A 23,364-nucleotide genomic window follows, 5' to 3' on the forward strand; every position below is an offset into this window, starting at 1 on the left:
GTCCATAGGATCACAAAGAGTCAGACACGACTTAGCGACTGAACAACTACATAGATGTACCTAAGCTATGTTTCGTTTAGCTAGAAATTTTTCAAAGGTGGAGAGAAATAGGCCATGTTTCAAAAATGTAAATGCAGTTGAAAAGAATCCCTCAGCTGAGCAGAGTCTTTACCAGCCATTTGGCAGAAGTTCGGGAAACGCGTGAAGGTTGCCTGCACTGCGGCGCAATTCCAGTGAGCTCTCAGAGTTACAGGGAAGTTCTGAGGTAAACCTTGCACCCTCGTGAATGTAAAAAATAGGTTTCGCTCATTTGTTCATTTGGCAAATATTTATTGCACATCTCACTTCGCTTCACTCTCACTGCTAGATCAGAGTCACTGGTACTTGAGTCTGAATTGGTGAAAAATGTTTCAACAGTACAATGAGAGAAAAATAGGAAGAACTATATGAAAGTGAATACCAAATTAGACTTACACTTACAGATAAAAACATTTTCCTTTGAAAACAAGATGACCATGAGGCATATCCCTGGTTCTCTCCATCACTCTCATTAGCAGTGAGCCAAGGCATAGGTCTGCTTGTCTGGAGCAAGGGTCCCCAACCTCTGGGATCTGATGCCTGATGATCCGAGGTGGAGCTGATGTAATGATAATAGAAATAAAGTGCGCTGTAAAGGTAACCTGCTTGAATTAACCCGAAGCCGCCCCTCTCTCTGGTCCGAGGAAAAACTGTCTTCCACGAAACCTGTCCTTGGTACCAAAAATGTTGAGGACCACTAGTCCAGAGGCTGTCATCCTGAATTACAGACAAGCACAGATGGAGTTCATTAGCTTCTCTCGAGCCAGGCTAACTTCAAATTGTATTGACTTTGATGCAAATATCATTAAAGAAACTCTCTCTCTAATAGAAATCCTTGACATTCCATAGCCTGTTAAGAAAACTGAGGAAGCAAAAGAGATTTCTGTCTTATTGAGGAGTCTGAAGTCTTCTAATTCAGAACATTGTAAAATGGCCTCTTAATTATATCAGATGTCATAGCCTAAGAGATGATGCAAACGCCTTAATAATTACTGTATTGTCTGCTTCCTACTGAGATAAAACTGGTTCAAGTCCAGTTCAACAAAACACATATAAAGAGGTAGCAAGCAGAAGATAGAATTTTTTCTTAAATCTAATTTTTCCTTAAATCTAAAACAGGATGCTGTATTTTGTCTTAATTAGGTAACAGTTCATGTTACCATGTATATAATTAAGATTACCTCCAAAAGCAAAATAAACATAAAAATTCTTAATTTGCTGAGGGGCAAAAGTGAAATATTTATATATTTTATATTTTCTTGTTTGTTGAGGCTTTATGAAATTTGGTCTTCTTTTTACACTTAAATGTGTAAGTATGAGATGTAAAATTTCCTGGAAATACAGCAACAAGAAATTTAAAACATAGAAAGCTCTTGCACAGCAAAGGAAACCATTAACAAAATGGAAAGGCAACCTACCAAATGGGAAAAAATATTTGCAAATCATGTCTGACAAGGGGTCAGTATGAAAAATACATAAAGAACCCATACAACTTAACAGTGAAAAAAAAAATCTGATTAAAAAAATGGGCAGATCTGAATAGACACTTTTTCCAGACAAGACATACAAAGAGTCAACAAGTACATGAAAGTATGCTCAACATCACTAATTATTAGGCAAATACAAATGAAAACTACAATGGGATATCATCTCATACCTGTTAGAATAACTTTTATCAAAAAGACTAGCAATAAGTGCTAGAGAGGATGTGGAGAAAAGGGAAGGAATGTGTACTGTTGGTGGGAATGTAAATTGGTGCAGATACTAAAATTAAGAATAGAATTAGCATATGACTCAGCAATTCCATTTCTGGGTATTTCTCCAAAGGGATGAAAATGCTAACTTGAACCCCCATGTTCATTTCAGCATTATTTACAGTAGCCAAATATGGAAACAACCTAAGTGTCCACTGATGGATGAATGGATAAAGATGTTGTGGTATATATCTAAAATGGAATATTATTCAGCCATAAAAAGAAGGAAATCTGGCCATTTGCAACAATATGAATAGACCTTAAGTACGTTAGGCTAAGTTAAATAAATCAGAGAAAGACAAATACTGCATGATCTCACTTTCATGTAGAATCTAAAACAAAACAGAAAAGAGCTCACAGATAAAGAGAACAGATTGGTGGTTGCCAGAGGTGGGGAGCAAGGGAAGGGGAGGGCAAAATAAATGAACAGGGTCAAAGAGGACAAACTTTCAGTTACAAAATAAATAAGTCATGGGGGTGTAATGTACAGCATGGTCACTGTGGTTAATAATACTGGACTGCATATTTGAAAGTCGCTAAGAGACTAAATCATAAAAGTTCTGATCATAAGAAAAGAAATTTTAGTAATTATGTATGGTGGTGGATGTTAACTAGACTCACTATGGTAATCATTTCACAAAGTATATAAATAATGAATCATCATATTGCACCCTGAAACTAATACAATGCTATATATCAATTATATCTAAATTTTTAAAAAGAGACGTAGATTTCTCCCCACCATTAAATTATGGACTTGTAGAAAGAGAAGGGGCTGATCAAGGACACCAGGAGTGTTTCCAGCTGAAAAGCTGACCTTTCTCATAAGGAGAGCTTCCCCGTGCATCAGGGGCCTCTAGAACTTCTTTAATTGGCTTCACTGGCCCCTTGTCTGACTGTCCCTGCCACACCTCTGCCCACCTTAACAGAAAGTAACAATAATAAGCTCTCCTCAAGGAAAGGAACTCCTATTATTCATGAATCTGGGTTCTTTTCTTTTTGTGTCCATCTAACACTTGCTCCTTGGAAGAAGAGCTATGACAAACCTAGACAGCATATTAAAAAGCAGAGACATTACTTTGCCAACAAAGGTCCATATAGTCAAAGCTATGGTTTTTCCAGTAGTCATGTATGGATGTGAGAGTTGGACCAAAAGGAAAGCTGAGCGCTGAAGAACTGATGCTTTTGAACTGTGGTGTTGGAGAAGACTCTTGAGAGTCCCTTGGACTGCAAGGAGATCCAACCACTTAATCCTAAAGGAAATCAGTCCTGAATATTAATTGGAAGGACTGATGCTGAAGCTCAAACTCCAGTACTTTGGCCACCTGATGTGAAGAACTGACTCACTGGAAAAGACCCTGATGCTGGAAAAGATTGAAGACAGGAGAAGGGGATGACAGAGGATGAGATGGTTGGATGGCATCACCAATTCGATGGACATGAGTGATTAAGCTCCGGGAGTTGGTGATGGACAGGGAAGCCTGGCGTGCTGCAGTCCATGGGGTTGCAAAGAGTCAGACATGACTGAGCGACTGAACTGAACTGAGCACATGTACTTGTCAAAGGCTTTTCACTTTTCACTCCTCATCAAGAGCCGAAACTCACCATCGTCTCATTCCTCTATTTTTATTAGTGAAACTGAAAGTCGCTCAATTGTGTCCGACTCTTTGTGACCCCATGGACTATACAGTCCATGGAATTCTCCAGGCCAGAATACCGGAGTGGGTAGTCTTTCCTTTCTCCAGGGGATCTTTGCAATCCAGGGATCAGACCCAGGTCTCCCGCATTGCAGGTGGCAGTTGAGCCACAAGGGAAGCCCAAGAATACTGGAATGGGTGGCCTATCCCTTCTCCAGCAAATCTTCCCAACCCACGAATCAAACTGGGGTCTCCTTCTTTGCAGGCAGATTCTTTACCAACTGAGCTATCAGGGAAGCAGTAGATGTAGCAAAATACCCTTTTTATAAAAAGAAGAAGTAAACAAATCTACTTTGAAATATTCTGAAGGTTTATCATTAAAAATAGAACTCCCATAAGATCCAGTGATTCTACTTCTGGGAATATATCCAGATGAAAACATTAACTCGAAAAGATATTGGAAACATGTTCATAGCAGCATTAAATCTTTCCCAGCATCAGGGTCTTTCCCAACAAGTCAGTTCTTCACATCAGTTGGCCAAAGTACTGGAGTTTTAGCTTCAGCATCAGTCCTTTCAGTGAATATTATGGACTGATTTCCTTTAGGATTGACTAGTTTGATCTCCTTGCAGTCCATGGGACTCTTGAGAGTCTTCTCTAACACCACAGTTCAAAAGCATCAGTTCTTCGGTGCTCAGCTTTCCTTTTGGTCCAACTCTCACATCCATACATGACTATTGGAAAAACCATAGCTTTGACTATATGGACCTTTGTTGGCAAAGTAATGTCTCTGCTTTTCAATATGCTGTCTAGGTTGGTCATAGCTTTTCTTCCAAGGAGCAAGTGTCTTTTAATTTCCTGGCTGCAGTTACCATCTGCAGTGATTTTGGAGCCAAAAAAAAAAATAAAGTCTGTCACTGTTTCCATTGTTTCCCCATCTATTTACCATGAAGTGATGGGAGCGGATGCCATGATCTTAGTTTCTGAATGTTGAGTTTTAAGCCAACTTTTTCACTCTCCTCTTTTACTTTCATCAAGGGGCTCTTAAGTTCTTCTTTGCTTTCTGCCATAAGGGTGGTGTCATCTGCATATCTGAGGTTATTGATAGTTCTCCCAGCAATCTTGATTCCAGCTTGTGCTTCATCCAGCCCAGCATTTCGCATGATGTACTCTGCATATAAGTTAAATAAGCAGAGTGACAATATACAGCCTTGATGTACTCCTTTCCCAATTTGGAAACAGTCTATTGTCCCATGTCCAGTCCTAACTGTTACTTCTTGACCTGCATACAAGTTTCTCAGGAGGTAGGTCAGGTGGTCTGGTATTCCCATCTCTTTAAGAATTTTCCAGAGTTTGTTGTGATCCACACAAGTAAAAGGCTTTGGCGTAGCCAATGAAGCAGAAGTAGATGTTTTTCTGGAACTCTCTTGCTTTTTTGATGATCCAACAGATGTTGGACCAGATAAATAAATACTAACGATGGAATGTACAACCATGATGACCTTAGTCGACACTCCTACATGATTTATAGGAAAGTTGTTAAGAGAGTACATCTCAAGAGTTCTCACAGGGAGATACTTTTTCTTTTTACTGAGGGGAGGGGATGTTAACTAAGCCTATTTTGGTAATCATTTCACAATATATGTAATATATGTAAATCAAACCATCACACTGTACACCTTAAACTTTTATAGTGATTATGTCAATTATTTCTCAATAAAACTGGACAAAAAAACTTTGGAATAAATTTTTCAAAAGGAGTGCACTGAAAACTGTAAAACACTGTCAAAAGAAATTAAAGAAGACTTAAATAAACAGAAATGTATCCATATCTCATATTCATGGGTCGGAAGGTTGTTAAGATAGCCATATTCGCTAGAGTGATCTATGAATTCAATGCACTTCCTATCAAAAGGTACCCTTTCCTGCAGGTGTTGAAAAACTGATCCTAAAATCATATGGAAGTAAAAGCAACTTAAAGTAACTAAAGCTGTCTTAAAAAAAAGAACAACTAAATTGTAGGACTCAAACTTCCTGGTTTCAAAATTGACTAATAATTGAGACAGGGTGGTGCTGGCATAAAGAGAGACATATAGGTCAGCAGAATAGAAGAGTCCAAAAATAAACCTTCACATTTATGGTTAACTTATTTTCATCAGGATGCAAAGGCAATCTGAAGGGGAAAGGTCTTTATAATAAATGTTGCCCACACAACTGAATATCTATAAGCAAAAGAATGAATCTAAATGCCTTCTTCACTCTGCACATAAAAATGTGCACACATAAAAATACACACACACATTGCACACAAAAAAACTTGATAATAGAACTGGAGAAGGAAATGGCAACCCACTCCAGTATTCTTGCCTGGGAAATCCCATGGACAGAGGAGCCTGGTGGGCCACAGTCCATGGGGTCGCAGAAGAGCTGGACAGGACTTAGCGACCAAACAACAACATAGGACTAACCTTCAGAGCTAAAGCTGTAAAACCCTTAGAAGAAAACATAGGAATCAATACTCAAGACTTGGGTTAAGCAGTACCTTCTTAGATACAACACCAAAAAGCACATCTAACAAAAAGAAATAAATAGATAAATTGGACTTGATCAATTAAAAGCTAGTACTACATGTGATACCATCAAGAGGGTGAAAAGAGCCAACAGTATGTGAGAAATAATTACAAGCCATACATCTGATAAGGGTCTGATATCTAGAATAAAGAAAAGTTACAACATAATAAAAAGATAACCCAATTAATAAGTGAGCAGGGGATCTGAATAGACACTTCTCCAAAGAAAACATACAAATGACCAATAAACACAAGAAAAGATATTTGGTATCAGGAGCCATCAGGGAAATGTAAGTCAAAACAATACCACTTCATAATAGCTATTAAAAATAAAGGCTGATAATAACAAGCATTGGTGAGGATACAGAGAAACTGCAACTCTTATACATTGCCAATGGAAATGTAAAATAGCACAGCTACTTGGAAAACGGATTCCGTTCAGTCGCTCAGTCGTGTCCGACTCTTTGCAACCCCATGAATCACAGCACGCCAGGCCTCCCTGTCCATCACCAACTCTGGGAGTTCACTCAGACTCACGTCCATCGAGTCGGTGATGCCATCCAGACATCTCATCCTCTGTCGTCCCCTTCTCCTCCTGCCCCAACCCCTCCCAGCTTATATGAACTAGGAAGTTCTCTCCTACCTACGAGGTTGTATGTGCATATGCTCAGTGTGTCCATCTCTCTGTGACCCAGTGGACTGTAGCCTGCCAGGCTCCACTGCCCATGGGATTTTCCAGGCAAGAATATTAGAGTGGGTTGCCACTTCCTACTTCAGGGAATCTTCTGGACCCAGGGATCAAACCCGAGTCTCCTGCACTGGCAGGTGGATTCTTCACCGCTAGCGCCACCTAGAAAGACACCTATGAGGTTAGAAAACACACATTCACATGAAGACTTGTTCATGAATGTTCATTCTATTATTCATAATAGCTAAAACATAGAAATAATCTAAGTGCTCATCAACTCATGAATGGATAATAAGATACAGTATATTCATGCAATGGAACATAATTTGGCAATAAAAATTAAAGAAGAACCAATACCTGCTATAACACAAAAAGCCCTTAAAAGCATGCTGTGTGAAAGAAGCCAGACACAAAAGACCGCTTGTTGTATGGTTTCTTTTATGTGAAATGTCCATGATAGGCAAATCAGAGAGGCAGAAAGAGGATTAGTAAGGTTGCCTATGGCAGGGGGCTGAGTGTGTAGAAGGCAATGGGGGAACAGGCATTTCTTTGTGGGTGACAAAAGTTTTCTAAAATGCGACTGTGGCAACGGTGGCACAACTCTGTGAATAGACTGAGAACCATCAAACTGCAGCCTCTACGAACAGGTGAGGTGTAGGCAGGCGGATCACTCCTCAATACGGCCACAAACGGAGAAGGCCATGGCGCCCCACTGCAGTCCTCTTGCTGGAAAATCCCACGGACAGAGCAGCCTGGTGGGCTGCAGTCCAAGGGGTCGCGAAGAGTCGGACAGGACTGAGCGACTTCACTTTCCCTTTTCCCTTTCATGCATTGGAGAAGGAAACGGCAACCCACTCCAGTGTTCTTGCCTGGAGAATCCCAGGGTCGGGGAGCCTGGTGGGCTGCCGTCTGTGGGGTCGCAGAGTCGGACACGACTGACGCGACTTAGCAGCAGCAGCAGCAAGGCCATTAAAAGGAAGGATAAAGGAAGGGAAAGAGGAGGGCTGGAGGAACTGGAGGTTTGACTCAAAGGAAATGTTTTGAGGGACAGGAACAGAGTGTGTATATTCTCAGCACCAGAGTACACCACAGACAAACAGATCATGATGTGTAAAAATAACGGAAAGAATGTTAAATGATAAATAAAGTGCTGTAAATGGATAATAGATGTGTGTTCCACTTTATATCTCTAGCACTTTAGAGCAATGTAGGTTGTTTTGGAAAATTAGTTTTGGCATACTGATTAACCTTATCTTGTTCAAAATTTAGAGCTGACACTACTTCTGTGAACCATCCTAGCATTTATTAAGTACCCACTTACATTTTCAGCATGGTTAGAGATGGAAAAACACAAAAACTGGATCCCAGTATTATATTTGGTGAAACAAAGCAAAGGTACACGAAGTGGGAACATAGCTAATACAATTTCAGCCATTCAACATCTATTTAAAGGCTACCTATGATGTACAAAGGACTGTTTTGAGTAGGAGAAGCCTGGAGATAAAAATTAAAATGGGTGAAACTATATTCCCTTCCTTAAAATATTCAAAGTCTATTAGAAAATGAAAACAAGTACTCAAGTAGGTATGATACAAGGCCATTATGTGATAAATACCTTAAAAGAGAAACATTTTAATGGGAGGTCAGAGAAGGGCAAACTAATTTAGGGCTAATGGGATTAGAGATTTCAAAAGCCTTCCAGCTACTGATCTGTTTCTCACTTTCTCTCTTAAACAAAAGAGAACAAAAACTTTAATATTTATGTATTTTAATTTTTATCAAAATTACAAAAGATTCAGATAGCTCCCCAAGGTTATTAAGAAGCGACTCCAGCCAGCCTCATTTCCATCCCTGCATTTTCCCCTCCCAGAGGCAACCAGTTTTACCTCTTTTAGCTGATTGCTTCCTTTTTTTAAAATAATATACTTATATCACTGTTTCCTGGCTTTACAGTTTTAGGTGTTAGCATTAACTTACCACTACAGAAGAGAATTTGCTTTATTTCCAAGGCCTTTATGACACATTGCTTCCTTTCCATTCCTTCCCCCTCTCATTAATTAGTTTTGTAATTTTGCCTAGATTTATATTTCACTGTTTACATTATTAAGACTGTGACCTACTATTTATAATCGAGCCATCTGGTAAACCATGACTAATCTTATCCTTCCTAAACTGCTTTTCCTTTTCCGTATCTTTTCATTTGTTTGATCTCCACTACCATACCTGTCGGACACGACTGAGCAACTGAATTGAACTGAACTGAACCATACCTGCTGAGGACTAACAAATCTCTTTCTTCTCTAGCCAAGTTTTCTCTCTCGATACTAAGGCCTACAGATTTCTTTTTTAATTCAACAACATCATAAAAACATCAACTGACCACCTACTGTATGTCCAGCATTCTACTGATACTAAGCACTTTGGATGTATTGGCTCAGTTAAACCACATGATTCTATTTTTATATTCAGTTCAGTTCGGTCGCTCAGTCGTGTAGGACTCTTTGCGACTCCATGGACTGTAGCACGCCAGGCCTCCTTGTCCATCACCAACTCCCAAAGTTTACCCAAACTCATGTCCATTGAGTCAGTGATGCCATCCAACCATCTCATCCTCTGTCATCCTGTTTTCCTCCTGCCCTTAATCTTTCCCAACATCAGGGTCTTTTCAAATGAGTCAGCTCTTCGCATCAAGTGCCCAAAGTATTGGAGTTTCAGCTTCAACATCAGTCCTTCCAATGAACACTCAGGACTGATCTCCTTTAGAATGGACTGGTTGGATCTCCTTGCAGTCCAAGGGACTCCAAGGTGGCTTTAAGCCACCTTTTTCACTCTCCTCTTTCACTTTCATCAAAGGGCTCTTTAGTTCTTCTTTGCTTTCTGCTCTAAGGGTGGTGTAATCTGCATATCTGAGGTTATTGATATTTCTCCCGGCAATCTTGATTCCAGCTTGTGCTTCTTCCAGTCCAGCGTTTCTCATGAAGTACTCTGCATATAAGTTAAATAAGCAGGGTGACAATATACAGCCTTGACGTACTCCTTTTCCTATTCGGAACCAGTCTGTTGTTCCATGTCCAGTTCTAACTGTTGGTTGCTGACCTGCATACAGGTTTCTCAAGAGGCAGGTCAGGTGGTCTGGTATTCCCATCTCTTTCAGAATTTTCCATAGTTGTGATGCACACAGTCAAAGGCTTTGGCATAGTCAATAAAGCAGAAATAGATGTTTTTCTGGAATTCTCTTGCTTTTTCGATGATCCAGCAGATGTTGGCAATTTGATCTCTGGTTCCTCTGCCTTTTCTAAAACCAGCTTGAATATCTGGAAGTTCATGGTTCACATATTGCTGAAGCCCGGTGTGGAGAATTTTAAGCATTATTTTACTAGCTTGTGATATGAATCCAATTGTGTGGTAGTTTGAGCATTCTTTGGCACTGACTTTCTTTGGGATTGGAATGAAAACTGATATTAGGTACTATTATAAATACACCTTTTCAGTTCAGTTCAGTCGCTCAGTCATGTCCGACTCTTTGCAACCCCATGAATCGCAGCACGCCAGGCTTCCCTGTCCATCACCAACTCCTGGAGTTCACTCAGACTCACGTCCATCAAGTCAGTGATGCCATCCAGCCATCTCATCCTCTGTCATCCCCTTCTCCTCCTGCCCCCAATCCCTCCCAGCATCAGAGTCTTTTCCAATGAGTCAACTCTTTGCATGAGGTGGCCAAAGTACTGGAGTTTCAGCTTTAGCATCATTCCTTCCAAAGAAATCCCAGGGCTGATCTCCTTCAGAATGGACTGGTTGGATCTCCTTGCAGTCCAAGGGACTCTCAAGAGTCTTCTCCAACACCACAGTTCAAAAGCATCAATTCTTCGGCACTCAGCTTTCTTCAGAGTCCAACTCTCACATCCATACATGACCACTGGAAAAACCACAGCCTTGACTAGACGGACCTTCGTTGGCAAAGTAATGTCTCTGCTTTTCAATATGCTATCTAGGTTTGTCATAACTTTTCTTCCAAGGAGTAAGCGTCTTTTAATTTCATGGCTGCAGTCACCATCTGCAGTGATTACACCTTTTACAGATATGGAAAATAAAGTATAAAAAGTGCTAACTTGCCCAACTACACAGTTATGTAAAGTCAAGCAGTGGGACTCAAGAACTATAACCATAACCACCTAAAATTCACCCTCTTTCAGTAAACATATGTTAGCTGGAAGCCACCTTTAGTCAGGCATGGTTTGTACCATGACAAGTAAATCAAATTATTCTTGCCTTTATGGAGCTCACAGTCTGATGGTATGACACACAAACAAGACTGCAATGGAACACATGCATTCTTTAATGCATTAATAGTAAATAGCATAATACATAGAAGTCAGACAAGAAATAAAAAGACTTTCACTTTTAGAAACAAGTATTTACTAAACACATATCAGTGCCAGGCTCTGTACTTGGTGTTGAGGACACAGTGTTAAGAGAAGAATCTTCCAGGCTGGGAGGGGAATAGGAAAGAGAAAATGGAGAGATTCAGAGTGATCTCCAGCATGTGCAAAGGCCAAGAGATAAAAGAGCACAAACTGCATAAACTGTTACCGAAAGCAACTGAGAAAAACTGTAATACATAAGGTTAAGTGGGGGATGGCGAGGTGTGACGTTGAAGAGACTAAAAAATCCAACAAATCAGAGAGGCCTGTATAAAATGTTAAAGAGCTTGGACTATAGTCTAATGATAAATCTGGTACTCATAGTGTGTACATGTGGAGAGGGAAGTGATCATATGTGTGCTTTTAAACTCTGATTAGTGTGAAGAATGGACTAGATGGAAGTATGACTGAAAGCATACCTGTTTTTTGTTGCTGGGTTCTAAAAATTCTTTATATAGTTTGGAGAGGACAACCTTACCAGATACATGATTTGCAAATATTTGCTCAAATTACTTGGCTTGCCTTTTACTTTCTTGATACTGTCCTTTGATGGAGAGGTTTTTAAATTCTGATTAAGTCCAATTTATCTGTATTTGGTGTTGTTCATCAATTTAAGAAACCAGTGCGAAATACAAAGTCATGAAGATTTGCTTCAATATTTTCTTCAAAGGGTTCTATAACTTCAGCATTTGCAATTCCACATGAGTTTTAGGATCTGCTTTTCCATTTCTGCAAAAATAATAGGTTTTGGGGAATATTTATTCTTAAGGATATTAAGTCTTCCAATTCATGAATGCAGGATGTCTTTCCACTTATCTAGGTCTTAATTTCTTTCAGTAATGTTGCAGAGTAGGAAGTGACCTTTAGGTTGACTGTGGAGTGAGAAGGAAAGGGAGTGAGCTGGGATGGCATTTGGACTTTCAGGCATCTGTCACACTGGCTGGTGTGGCATTCCACCGTGGGAAACCAGGGTAGAGACTGCTAGGAGGAAACATTGCTGAGTTGAGTTTAGGCGTTTTCAGACTCACTGCCTAGGAGACATTTAACTCAGAGGGTATTAATTAATCAGATATTTAATCCTCTTTTAAGATGGCATCACTGACTCGATGGACATTAGTTTAAGTGAACTCTGGAAGTTGGTGATGTACAGGGAGGCCTGGAGTGTTGCAATTCATGGGGTTGCAAAGAGTCGGACACAACTGAGCGACTGAACTGACTGACTGAACTGACTTCAGCAAAAGTGGATGCTTTGTATTAAACATGGCATTTCAAAACTGAGAGCTCTTTTCCAGGAGACTTCTTTGTCATCAAGAAAGAATGTTGGATATAGCTTTTGTATTGTGTATTTTATTGCATTTTTTGCATTGCATCTTTACCATATCAATAGGCTATTATATGTTCACCTCAAGCAATTAGAATCTCATTTAAAACAAAGAATGTTTTTAAATATTACCATAAGAAATAATCTTTTCTTTGAATTTTAACACAGAACACAGTTAATGTTTTCCTACCTTTGGATAACGTTGGCCCTGTTATACTCACCGTATAATTTTCCTTTTAAGTATTCTGCAATTGATGGCACAAGTCAAGTACAGTATACTTTTCATCAAGCATGGAAACATGTTCCTTTTTCTGTCAGGCCTCCATCCCTCACACTGCCCTCTCCACATAAAATCTGTGTTAAGTGCACACAACAGATGGACACTCAGCTCCTTGTCAGCTCTTCTAGGAGGTGGAGAGACTAAAATGACAGTTCTGATGACCTAGTGCTGTGCTACCTAGCAAAGGTTAATTTTGCATATTCACTGGTATATTATTTAATACTAGCAAGAACAACTTTTGCATATTATTCTACACAACATTTATAAAAGGACATCTTTTTAATTATTCCATTTTTAAGACCAATCTATAATGACTGTCCTGAAGTAGAGGAGTAAAACTCAAGGCTTTTAAAAATCAAAGTAAAGTGAGTATATAGCATAAATTTACGGTGAAACAGAGTGCTAACAAATAAACAAAACCTAAACCAGGGCACTGTCCTGCATTGCTGCAGTCATAATGAGTAGTGACTATATAGAATGAGAAACTGTCTACATCGTATGAATACTATTAATGACAGGACTTTTTTTTTATTAAAATGGCAAGAGTACAAATAACTTGTATTAGTAAAATACAATAGTGTTCAGACTGTAAGATCAACATGAAATCGAAGTCTATGGACAGAAAAGGTAAGAGATTTCGGAGACTTTGAGGGAAAAAAGGAAACATCACTAAACTTGTTACGCTACATTATAGACAGCTGCCACAGGCAAAAATAAATAAATAAAATGGCAATTAAGTTGATTGCAGTATTTTAATATTTTAAAGGAAAACGTATGAAAAATACAGGTTTTTAAAAAATAATCTTACATTCTTGACAGAGATAGTATTACCTACCTTTCTAAAAACAGTAGGGTAAACAATTGTAGAAAATGTATGCTAACTAATGGTACAATGCTAAGGATTTAAAAACCCTGACACACGCCTACTATCCCGCTTTGGGGTCAGAGTATGGCCCGGAATTCATGTCAGGTTGGCTCCAAAATGGAATATGGGGTCCCAGGCCAGAAGTGGTAAACTGCGCCTCTTTTGGCACAATTTGTCCAGCCATGAAAGCATAAATCACAAAGGAAAAAAAAATCAGTTTTGTTAAAACACTTTGCCCTCTTTTTATAAGCTTCTTTATTTACTCCGGATAGTTAACACAACAGTCGTCAATAGTGAAGTAAGCAGATTTTACACTCACTATTACTGTATGGATAGAAAGGGCCATATACATTTTTGTGTTTATAAGTCATCTCAGATCACTGCGATATGGCACGGCACATGAAAACAGAGATTCAGAGGCACAACGTTAATAAATTCATTTAACATTGTCAAGCATTCAAAAGATAAATGCAATCATATAGCAAAAAAAAATCAGTTTGAAACTTTGACCTCTCCCAAGGATGTGAAGAATCTTTCCACGTGTCAGAAATCTCGATAACAAAGATTCCTATAAGAGAGAAAAAAGTTATGTAGATTAATATTTTAACTCAATGATTTTATGATGTATTAAAAAATGTATTCTAGTGTTACTTTGGCAATACTTGGAATTTTTTCCCCTCAGCTTCTGTGAAGGAAGTCAGATATGATGTATTTTATCACCCAGTTTCCAGAAGCTGTGAACCATCTATATCATGCAATAATATGGACTCAACAATAAAAAGGAAAGAACTATTGACTTTATACACCAACCTGGATGGATCTCACGGGCATTATGCTAAGAGAGAAGAGTCACTCTCACAAAATTACAACATGTGTGTGATTCCATTTACACAACACTCTCAAAAAGACAGTGTTATAGAGACAGAGATGAAAGTAGAGTTTGCTCGGGGATAGGGAGGAGGACGGAAGGATGTGCCCATGAAAGGGTATCATGAAGGAATGAGCTCCTTGGGGCTGATGGGACAATTCAGAACTTTGACTGCAGTGTTGTTCTATGTGTGGTATGTAAAAAATAAAATAAAAAAAAAACTGCACACACACTAGCAAAAACTGAATAATGTGTATCAGCTAGTTAGCTATACCAGTGCCAATTTCCTGGTTTGTAAGACATGGCCACTGGGGAAGCTGGCAGAGGATATGTGGGACGCTCTGTACTACTTTTGCATCTGCCTGTGAGACTAATCATCTCAAAATAAAGAGTAAAACAGAGCAAAACAAAACTGTGTTACAGCCACACAATGGAATACTATTCAGCAGTTAAAAGCAATATCCAGTAATATCTGATATATACAACAACCTGGGTACATCTCTAATATATAAATCTAATATTTTACCCAGCGGCTGGGTAAAAGTCAGCCACTGCAGACTATATACCACATGACTCCATTTATATGGCAACCTGAAAAGACAACACTATAGGAACAGGAAACAGACCAGCTGTTGGGAAAGTAAATTAAGCCCATTAACTGTTGTCTAGATGATGTTGTTCAGTCGCTAAGTTGTGTTCAACTCTTTTGACCCCCATGGACTGTAACCTGTCAGGCTCCTCTGTTCATGAGATTTTTCCAGACGAGAATGCTGGAGTGCACTGCCATTTCCTTCTCCAGGGGATCTTTCCGACCCAAGCAGGATTGAACCTGCGTCTCCTGCATTCACAGGTGGATTCTTTACTGCTGAGCCACCAGGGAAGCCCATGTCTAGATATTAGATGATAGTCAAAAGGTACCATTTAAAACGAACAGCAAAAGCTTAAAAATTTTAAAAGGGATACTTTAAGGACACTATTAAAAGTATTAATAGAAAGGTAACCATTATAATAAGACCCAAAACTTCCTGAATATCAAAAGAAATGGTTACAAGCAAAGAAGGATAACCAAATAGAGAAAGAATTAGAGCAAATATCACATAGTAAACAGTTATCATAACATAATATGACAGAGTTGAGACCAAATTTAACAGTTGTATCAATAATGTTAAGGAGCTTAACTCACCTATTAAAAAAAAAAGAATTTCAAAACGGTTCATAAAGTCAAACTCAAATCCATACTATCTAAAGAGAGACATTTAAAATGCAGAGATTCAAAAAAAGAGATGGACAAAGATTTACCAGGCAAGTGGACCCAATAAGGAAATAGGAGTTGTAACTCTAATACCAGACAAAGTAGACGTCAAGTCCTTCCTCCTTCCAAAAAAATTAAGTGCATCAGAAAATAACACTTTGTAAAAGCCACATTCACAGTGAAGATATGACAATTCAGAATATCTATGCAACAGATAAAACAGCAAACCACCTATATAAAACAAAATTTATAGGAGATATAAGAAGAAATAAAAACATACCAATAATAGGAAATTTAAAAATGCCATTCTTAGTAAAACAAGTCAAGTAAACGAAAATTAAATGACATTATAAAAGAACAAAGTAAAATTAAAAAAGTAAATCTTCTGGATATATTACACTATACTCTGATAAGAAAGAATATATCTTCTCAAGTGTACATGAACTGTTAACAAAACTTGAACATGTAGTAAAGTATAAAGAAAACATCAGTAGTTTCCATAAAATAGAAATATTACAAATGATATACACAATAACACTGAGAATTAAAAATGAAACCAAATCAAACAAAAAACTCTTCTCACTGAAAATTAAAAGATTTTCTATCAAATACATCTTGGGTAAAATGAAAATACAAACAAAGATTAAAGAAATTCTTAAAAATAATGATCACAATACAATTATGTAAAATTTAAAAATAAAATAAAATAAAAAAAAAATAATGATCACAAAAACACTATATATCGGAATCTGTGGGATATATTTAAAGCAGTAATCATAGAAAAATTCATAACCCTGAATATCTACATTGATAAAATTAAAAGAATGGTAATAAATGAATTAAATTTCTAACTAAAAAACCTAGGGGGGGAAAAATTAACAAAGTAAATGAAAAAATAGCACAAGGAAGGAACTAATATAAACAAAAACAGAAATTAATAAGCAGAGAAAGAAAATAGATTACATCATTAAATCAAAACGCTGGTTCTCTGAAAAATGAACTAAGTAAACAAACCACAGGCTAAGGTAATCAACAAACAAAAGGGAGAAGCACATATATACAAATAAGAAATGGCAACAGGATATAACCATTGACACAGAGGAAATTTAAAAGTTTGTAAGATGCTGCATTGGTTACTTCTATGCAAATAAAGCTGAAAACCTAGAGTTAAAAGCCTGGGTAATTTTTAGACAAACACATATAGCTTAAAAAGACTAATTTCCAAAGAAGAAGTAGAAAAAGTTACCAAGGAAGTACACCCCACAAAAAAAGAGCCAAGGCTCTTCAGAAATCAGATAATCCCCAACTGTATAACTTGTTTCAAACTACAGTAAACAAAAACTTCCAAATTATTTTTTTAGAAGCAGATACAACATTGATATCTAAACTGAATAGAAAAAGCACAAAGAGATAAGTACAGGTCAATATCAGTTATGAATATTGATATACAAATCTAAAATAAATAAAATATTACCAAACACTAAGAAAATAATAGACTATAACCAATTTCTCATTTATGTCAGAAATTCAAACATGGTTCAGTAGTTGAAAAATCAATTAATACATCCACATATTAATAATTCTAAAGAGAAAAACCATATCTTCATAGATGCTAAAAAAGTCCTTGACAAAAACACTGTTTCCTAATAAAAAAAAAAATTGAAAAAAATAGGAATAAGTGGTATTTCCTTAATACCATAAAATATATAAACTTGAATCATAAAACTAGTATCTTAATTAACAGGAAAAAAAAACCACAACAACAAAAAGAGGCATTCCCACTACAGGTCAGAATTAAAACAGGAATTCCACTTTTGCCACAACTATCTGTCATTATTCTGATGATACTAGCAAATGCTATTAACCAGAGAATATAATTCAAGAGATAAAAATAGGCAAAGAAGAAATAAATATCTCTTTCTGCAGATGACATGATAGTATACCTAGAAACCTCTAAATAATTAATAATGAAATTTAATGAAATAAAAGAATTTAGCAAGATAACATGCTAAAAAATTAACATGCAAAAGTAGCATCATTTGACGATATAATATATGGAGGAAACTCCATTTACAATAGTAACAAAAAAGTAATAAAATATTCAGGAGTGAATTTTACAAGAAATATTCAAAACCTATATAAAGAAAAACTACAAGTCATTCCTTAAAGACACAAAGCAAAATTTGAACAATGGAAAGACATCTCTTCTTCTTGGTCAGGACATCTCAGCATAATAATGAAAAATGAAAGCAAATTAAAACAAATGAATCTACTGTTATTTTAAATGTACACCATCACAACAGTGAGGGTGAAAAAAATAATCCAAGTAATTTCTGAACTATATGTATTTGACTATATGCCCTCAAGACTTTGGAAAGGTCATGTGTGGGACAGGAAGGAAGAATTGCAAATAGATTTTGAAATTTTTTCTAAGTTGGCCTGTTTATTGTAGTGACATAGATGAAGAAATCTTGAAAGTACTTTAGATAGACTCTGGGATTGAGTGAAGGAATAACTCTGTTACCGTTGTTGAGTGAGTATTTTAATGTTGACCAGGCATCTCATTGGAGGAAAAAGGGTGTCATACAAATACAGAAAGGAAGAAGGCGAGGGAGAAACCTATGAGGATGGTTCCAACTGGAGGTACTGGTTACTGTTTAAAAATGTCTGTGGCAGGGAGTGGGCGGGTGGGAGGAAGGCAAGAGAGAAAGACAGGGAGGAGAAAGTGCAGGAGTATGAATGCGTGAGACAGCTCATACTGCCCCATGAACACAGAAAAAGCAAATGGAGTAAAATTTTTATAACAGTGAGTAGGGATAAAAGGCGTACAGATGTTCTTTGCATTGTTTTATTTTTAATTTCTTGTAAGTTTGAAATTATTTCTAAATAAAAATGTTTTTACAAAATTTCTGACATTTAGGAATATAGCTAAAACATTTTCCTTTGAAAAATCAGCCTATTACTTTCCTAGAGTATATGTATTTTTGGTGCTACAATAATTAGCCAATAGTTTGTTAATGAAAGTATATAAAAATGTATGTTACAGAAATTAAAGAAAATCAGATTTTTAAAATATAATTTATGTAAACTTTAGATAAAACAGACATCTTTAACATATTTATATGACACTAATAATCAAAAATTTTTTTAAAAGTCAACATATCCAATTATGTAATGATGTTTTACATAGCACTATTAATGGTAGATGGTTACTGAGTTTTCTTACTCCCTCAAATATTCAGTGCTTATTGCTATATGGTTCCCCAAAGAATGGATCCTTAAACCACTTACTCTTCTAATGATCGATCTAGGCCTCGGTCAGGAGATCGATGGTGAGTACGTTCTGGTGAGTGACATTTTGTATTTGGCTTTATTGTGGAACTCAAATGATAAGCATTACTTGAGTAATTCTGGCGGCGGAGTTCTTGCACAGCCCTCTCCCTAAAGCAAAATAGGGACACTTTAATCGAACTTTTATATCCAGCAACATTACTAACACTGTTGTAAAACTGCAGTTCAAATCATACTTTAAAATCTAATCACCATGAAATAACCAAAGTCTGTTGTTATCCCAGAAACAGTGCTTTCCAGGCTGCTGAACTTACCTTTCAAAGCGCTCCGTCCCTAGCTGTCTCTTTGTAATGTCCAAGTCAGCTTCCAGTTGCGTCACGACGTTCCTGAACTGGGCCACATCCCTACTCTGGATGGCCCTGTGTAGAGAATGTGAATGATGGTTGATTAAAGGTAGAATACCAAAGTATTCCTAGGGTACCTGAAACCATGTTGGTCATGGTTTCTCAGCTGAAGCCAAGTAACACTGGCTTTTACAGATGTATCAGTGCATCTAAAATACATCAATTTCACACAAATAAAATAAATTAAAATAAAATATGCCAATTTTAGATGCAGTAAATGTGCAAAGTAGTCTACTAAAAGCCCTTTAAGCTGTCTCTGCTGCTGCTGCTGCTAAGTCGCTTCAGTCGTGTCTGACTCTGTGTGACCCCATAGATGGCAGCCCACCAGGCTCCCCCGTCCCTGGGATTCTCCAGGCAAGAGTACTGGAGTGGGGTACCATTGCCTTCAGCCCCATTCAATTAGTTAAATTTCATTCTCCCTATTTTTAGATATGGTAATACTATTATCTACCTATATTATCAATTCACTGCAGATCATTTTTACAATTTACTTCATGGTATGATGTGCATATTCCAACGCATATAACACTGGAATTCATTAACACCATGATGAATATGCAGTGGGTGCATATATGTATATCTAATTGACCAAATACCTTATATATGTGTGAAATGAAATTTGGTATATCCAACTGTTAAAGACAAAAAATCTCTTCAATTTAACAGGATCTTACGGCTAAACATTGCCTCCAAAACCCCGATAAGCACACTACCATGAGGAAGATAATGACAGAGGTGACCGCTCTTGCCAGAACATTCTCGCCTCTCTGCTGGCTTTCAGGACTGCAATACGGACTGCTGGAGTCTAAACTCTAGAGACTAGGAACACAAGAGTTTGTCAAGCTTACTAGTTCTAGGTGACACTACTCACCAGCCAGTCTAAAACAGAGTGTACCCCCTTAAGGTGGGAGTTTTGGCATACTTCACTGAAGCAATTTCCACCTATGGCTTGAGGAAATGATCCTATAGAACTGGATCATTCTGAAGGTCCAGTCCAAAGCCCAGCTGCAGTGACTGAAAAGAGTGACTCAGTTACAGCTGCCACAACCTAAAAACAGTCTCTGAAGGAAACCAGCCCTGGTTTCACAGCCCGTGCTGTCAGGGGCTCCCACAAGTGGCCAATTCCTGAGACCATGATTCCTGTCCTTCCCCACGTCCCCTACTCAGACGGGAGGGCAGAGCTGAGGCTGGATGAAAAGGTGTTACAGGTGGGATGGATAAGAACAGAGGCTAAGGGTCCCCATCAGGTTTTGTGACAGGTGACAAAGGTGATAAAATATCTACTATGCAGGCAGGGGGGCTTCCCTGGTGGGTCAGATGGTAAAGAATCCTCTTTCAATTCAGGAGACTGGGGTTTGATCCCTGGGTTGGGAAGATCCCCTGGAGAAGGGAATGGCAACCCACTCCAGTGTTCTTGCCTGGAGAATCCCATGGACAGAGGAGCCTGGTGGGCCATAGTCCATAAAGTCCCAAAGAGTCAAGACATGACTGAGCGACTAAGCACACGCAGCACACACACGCAGGCAGGCATTTCCATCTAATCCTCCAGTGGTGTAATAAGGTGCTAACAGTACTAGGAAGTCTTTTTTTTTTTTTTTTTTAAGTCACAATCAGTGCTCTGGGGGAAGTCTCCAGCATTCAGTGAATGCAGTAGTGCATCCAGGTACCCAGTACACAGGGAAATACCATGTGACAAATGAAAAGACTGGGTAGCAATACCAAGCAGGTCCATAAGTAGAAAAATCCTTCTGGTTTCAGAAGTGCTTTTTTTTTTTTTTTTTTCTAATCTGGGTATAATATTTCCCAAAGGCAATATGTTAGATCAGTAGATGTTCTATTAAACCCAAAACTCCGTTGGAAAAAAATCAACACAAAGAGGGTTACATTTAAATTTAGATGCATTAGAGACACATAATAGAAATAGGTACTAAATCTTAGACAGGTCACAACATTTTGGGTCCTCAGTTTAATTAACAGCAAACTATGACATTAAATGGTCTAAATTCCAGCTTTAAAATTCCACTAACCTATAAAGTACCGAAAACTTAAGAAACTCGACTTAATGTTATACTGCTAATCAACTCACATTTTGTTTTCTGCCAAACAAAGGTGTTCTTTGAGAAGCTGAATTTCAGATTCTTTTTCCTGAAGTGCTATCTGAGACTGATATTCTTTGTCTCTATTGGCCACCAGCAAAGCTTCTAGATTCTGCATGGAGATTCTCTCATTTGTCATCTGACTCCTGAGGAGTTCTATTTCAGAACGAGCAGAATCCAACTCATTCTCCATCTGCACAATGATAGGAAGATGTCTATACTTATTCCCACTTGTTCACTTAACTCATGTATTATCAGAGACTCATAAAATTTCTCTGTTATGAACTGACAACCACGTTTAATTTCTAGATTTGAAATTGTGTCCTTCTTAGCAGATACACGCACACACACACAGTATCACTTCCCACGTCTCTGATAGTATCAGAAGGTTCATTAATTTAAGAGTTATTAATCCCAAATGTCAAACAATTTCCATGTCCAGCTTTGATATTTCTTATAATATATTTTGGCAAATCTGACATGGTAGTATCTGTGACTACTGCTTTGTCCCGAGTTGGGTGAGTTACAAATGCCTAACTTCCTGATGGAATGCCATCATACTCCATGGTTAAGAAAGACAAGGAGTAATCACACATTCCCTCTCTTGTATCGTCCAATGGAACACTTCGCTTTTTGACGGTTATCTTGAGCTAAAATACATTCTATAGGCCAAATGCTTCTCCAAAAGGAGGGAAACCAGACATCACTATTTAGAAAAAAATATATTCTTTATCTCATAATACACATTATAATAAATTATATATATTTTTTAAAATTTAATGTAAAACTCTGAGAAAAGAAAGTTTAATAAAAATGAATTATTAGGAGAGGGGCAGGCAGGTAGGGTAAGAACTTTTTAGACCAGATACAATTAAAAATGATGTCTGACCATAGCAAAAACAGTCTACAGTCATTATAAACAACCAAAATTTATGAGGAAAAAAACCAGATGAAAATAAACTCAGTAAACAGTTAATATTTTACTAATAAAAGGAATATGAACTAATTCATGAGAAATATGAACTAATGATATGAACAGAAAATTTACAAAATATAGCTAGCTAATTAGTAAACATAGAGGATAATATATCTTGTATTAATAATCAAACAAACATAACAAAGCAAAATGGTATTTGTAATCCAGTATTTCTTCACCTTGACCCTACTGATCTTTTGTGCTGGGTAATTGTTTGGTATAGGGAGCTGCCCTGTGCCTTACAGGATGCTGAGCGGCATCCCTGGCCTCTACTTACTAGAGGTCTACAGCAGCCCCCAACCCTGGTGTGACAATCAAAAATACCTCCAGACGTTGCTAAATACTCAGAGGAGAAAAACCTCTTTTGGTTGAACCGATGCTGCAGTTTATTAAATTGGCAAATGTCTTCATTCGTGTTGGTTAACATTAAAATAGGCAATGCTGGCGGGAATACAAAATGGAGCATCATTTTTTTGGCAGCAGCTTCCTGGGATGTAATTCACATACCATACAACTCGCCAATTTAAATGGTACAAGTCAATAGTTTTTAGTATATTGGGTTGACCAAAAAGTCTGTTTGAGTTTTTCTGTAACACCTTATGGAAAAACTCAAACTTTTTGGCCAACACTGTATTAACAGAGCTATGTGATCATACCACATTCTCACAGTTTATTGTTAGAACACTTTCATTATGCCAAAATGGAACCCAGTACACATTAGCAGTCACTCCCTTACCTCTGCCCCAGCACTAGCCCTAGGCAATAACTCATCTGTTTTCTATGATCTGCATTTTTTGAACATTTCACATAAACGGAAACATACTCTGTGTGTGTGTGTGTGTATGTGTGTGTGTGTGGTCTTA

The 23,364-nt window shown here is 37.7% G+C and overlaps 1 protein-coding gene across 8 annotated transcripts in view; it reads right to left on the reverse strand.

Moving 5' to 3' along the window:
• Nucleotides 1–13,167: 13,167 nt before the first annotated feature.
• TSGA10 (testis specific 10) overlaps nt 13,168–23,364 on the reverse strand; it is a 94,399-nt gene continuing 84,202 nt past the window's right edge. For 4 of the 8 annotated variants that reach the window (XM_055539431.1, XM_055539428.1, XM_055539424.1 and 1 more), the window contains 4 exons: nt 21,516–21,718; nt 19,340–19,444; nt 19,026–19,175; nt 13,170–14,182 (listed from right to left, as the gene is read on the reverse strand). In XM_055539431.1, the coding sequence (XP_055395406.1) occupies nt 14,158–14,182; nt 19,026–19,175; nt 19,340–19,444; nt 21,516–21,718 (483 nt within the window). In that variant the 3' untranslated portion in view covers nt 13,170–14,157. Of the gene's footprint in view, nt 14,183–19,021; nt 19,176–19,339; nt 19,445–21,515; nt 21,719–23,364 lie in introns of those variants that run through there. The other 4 variants (XM_055539426.1, XM_055539429.1, XM_055539425.1 and 1 more) reach the window with 4 other exon arrangements.

Source organism: Bubalus kerabau, chromosome 11 (genome assembly GCF_029407905.1).
Source record: "Bubalus kerabau isolate K-KA32 ecotype Philippines breed swamp buffalo chromosome 11, PCC_UOA_SB_1v2, whole genome shotgun sequence".
In the NCBI taxonomy this organism is placed as follows: Eukaryota; Metazoa; Chordata; class Mammalia; order Artiodactyla; family Bovidae; genus Bubalus; species Bubalus kerabau.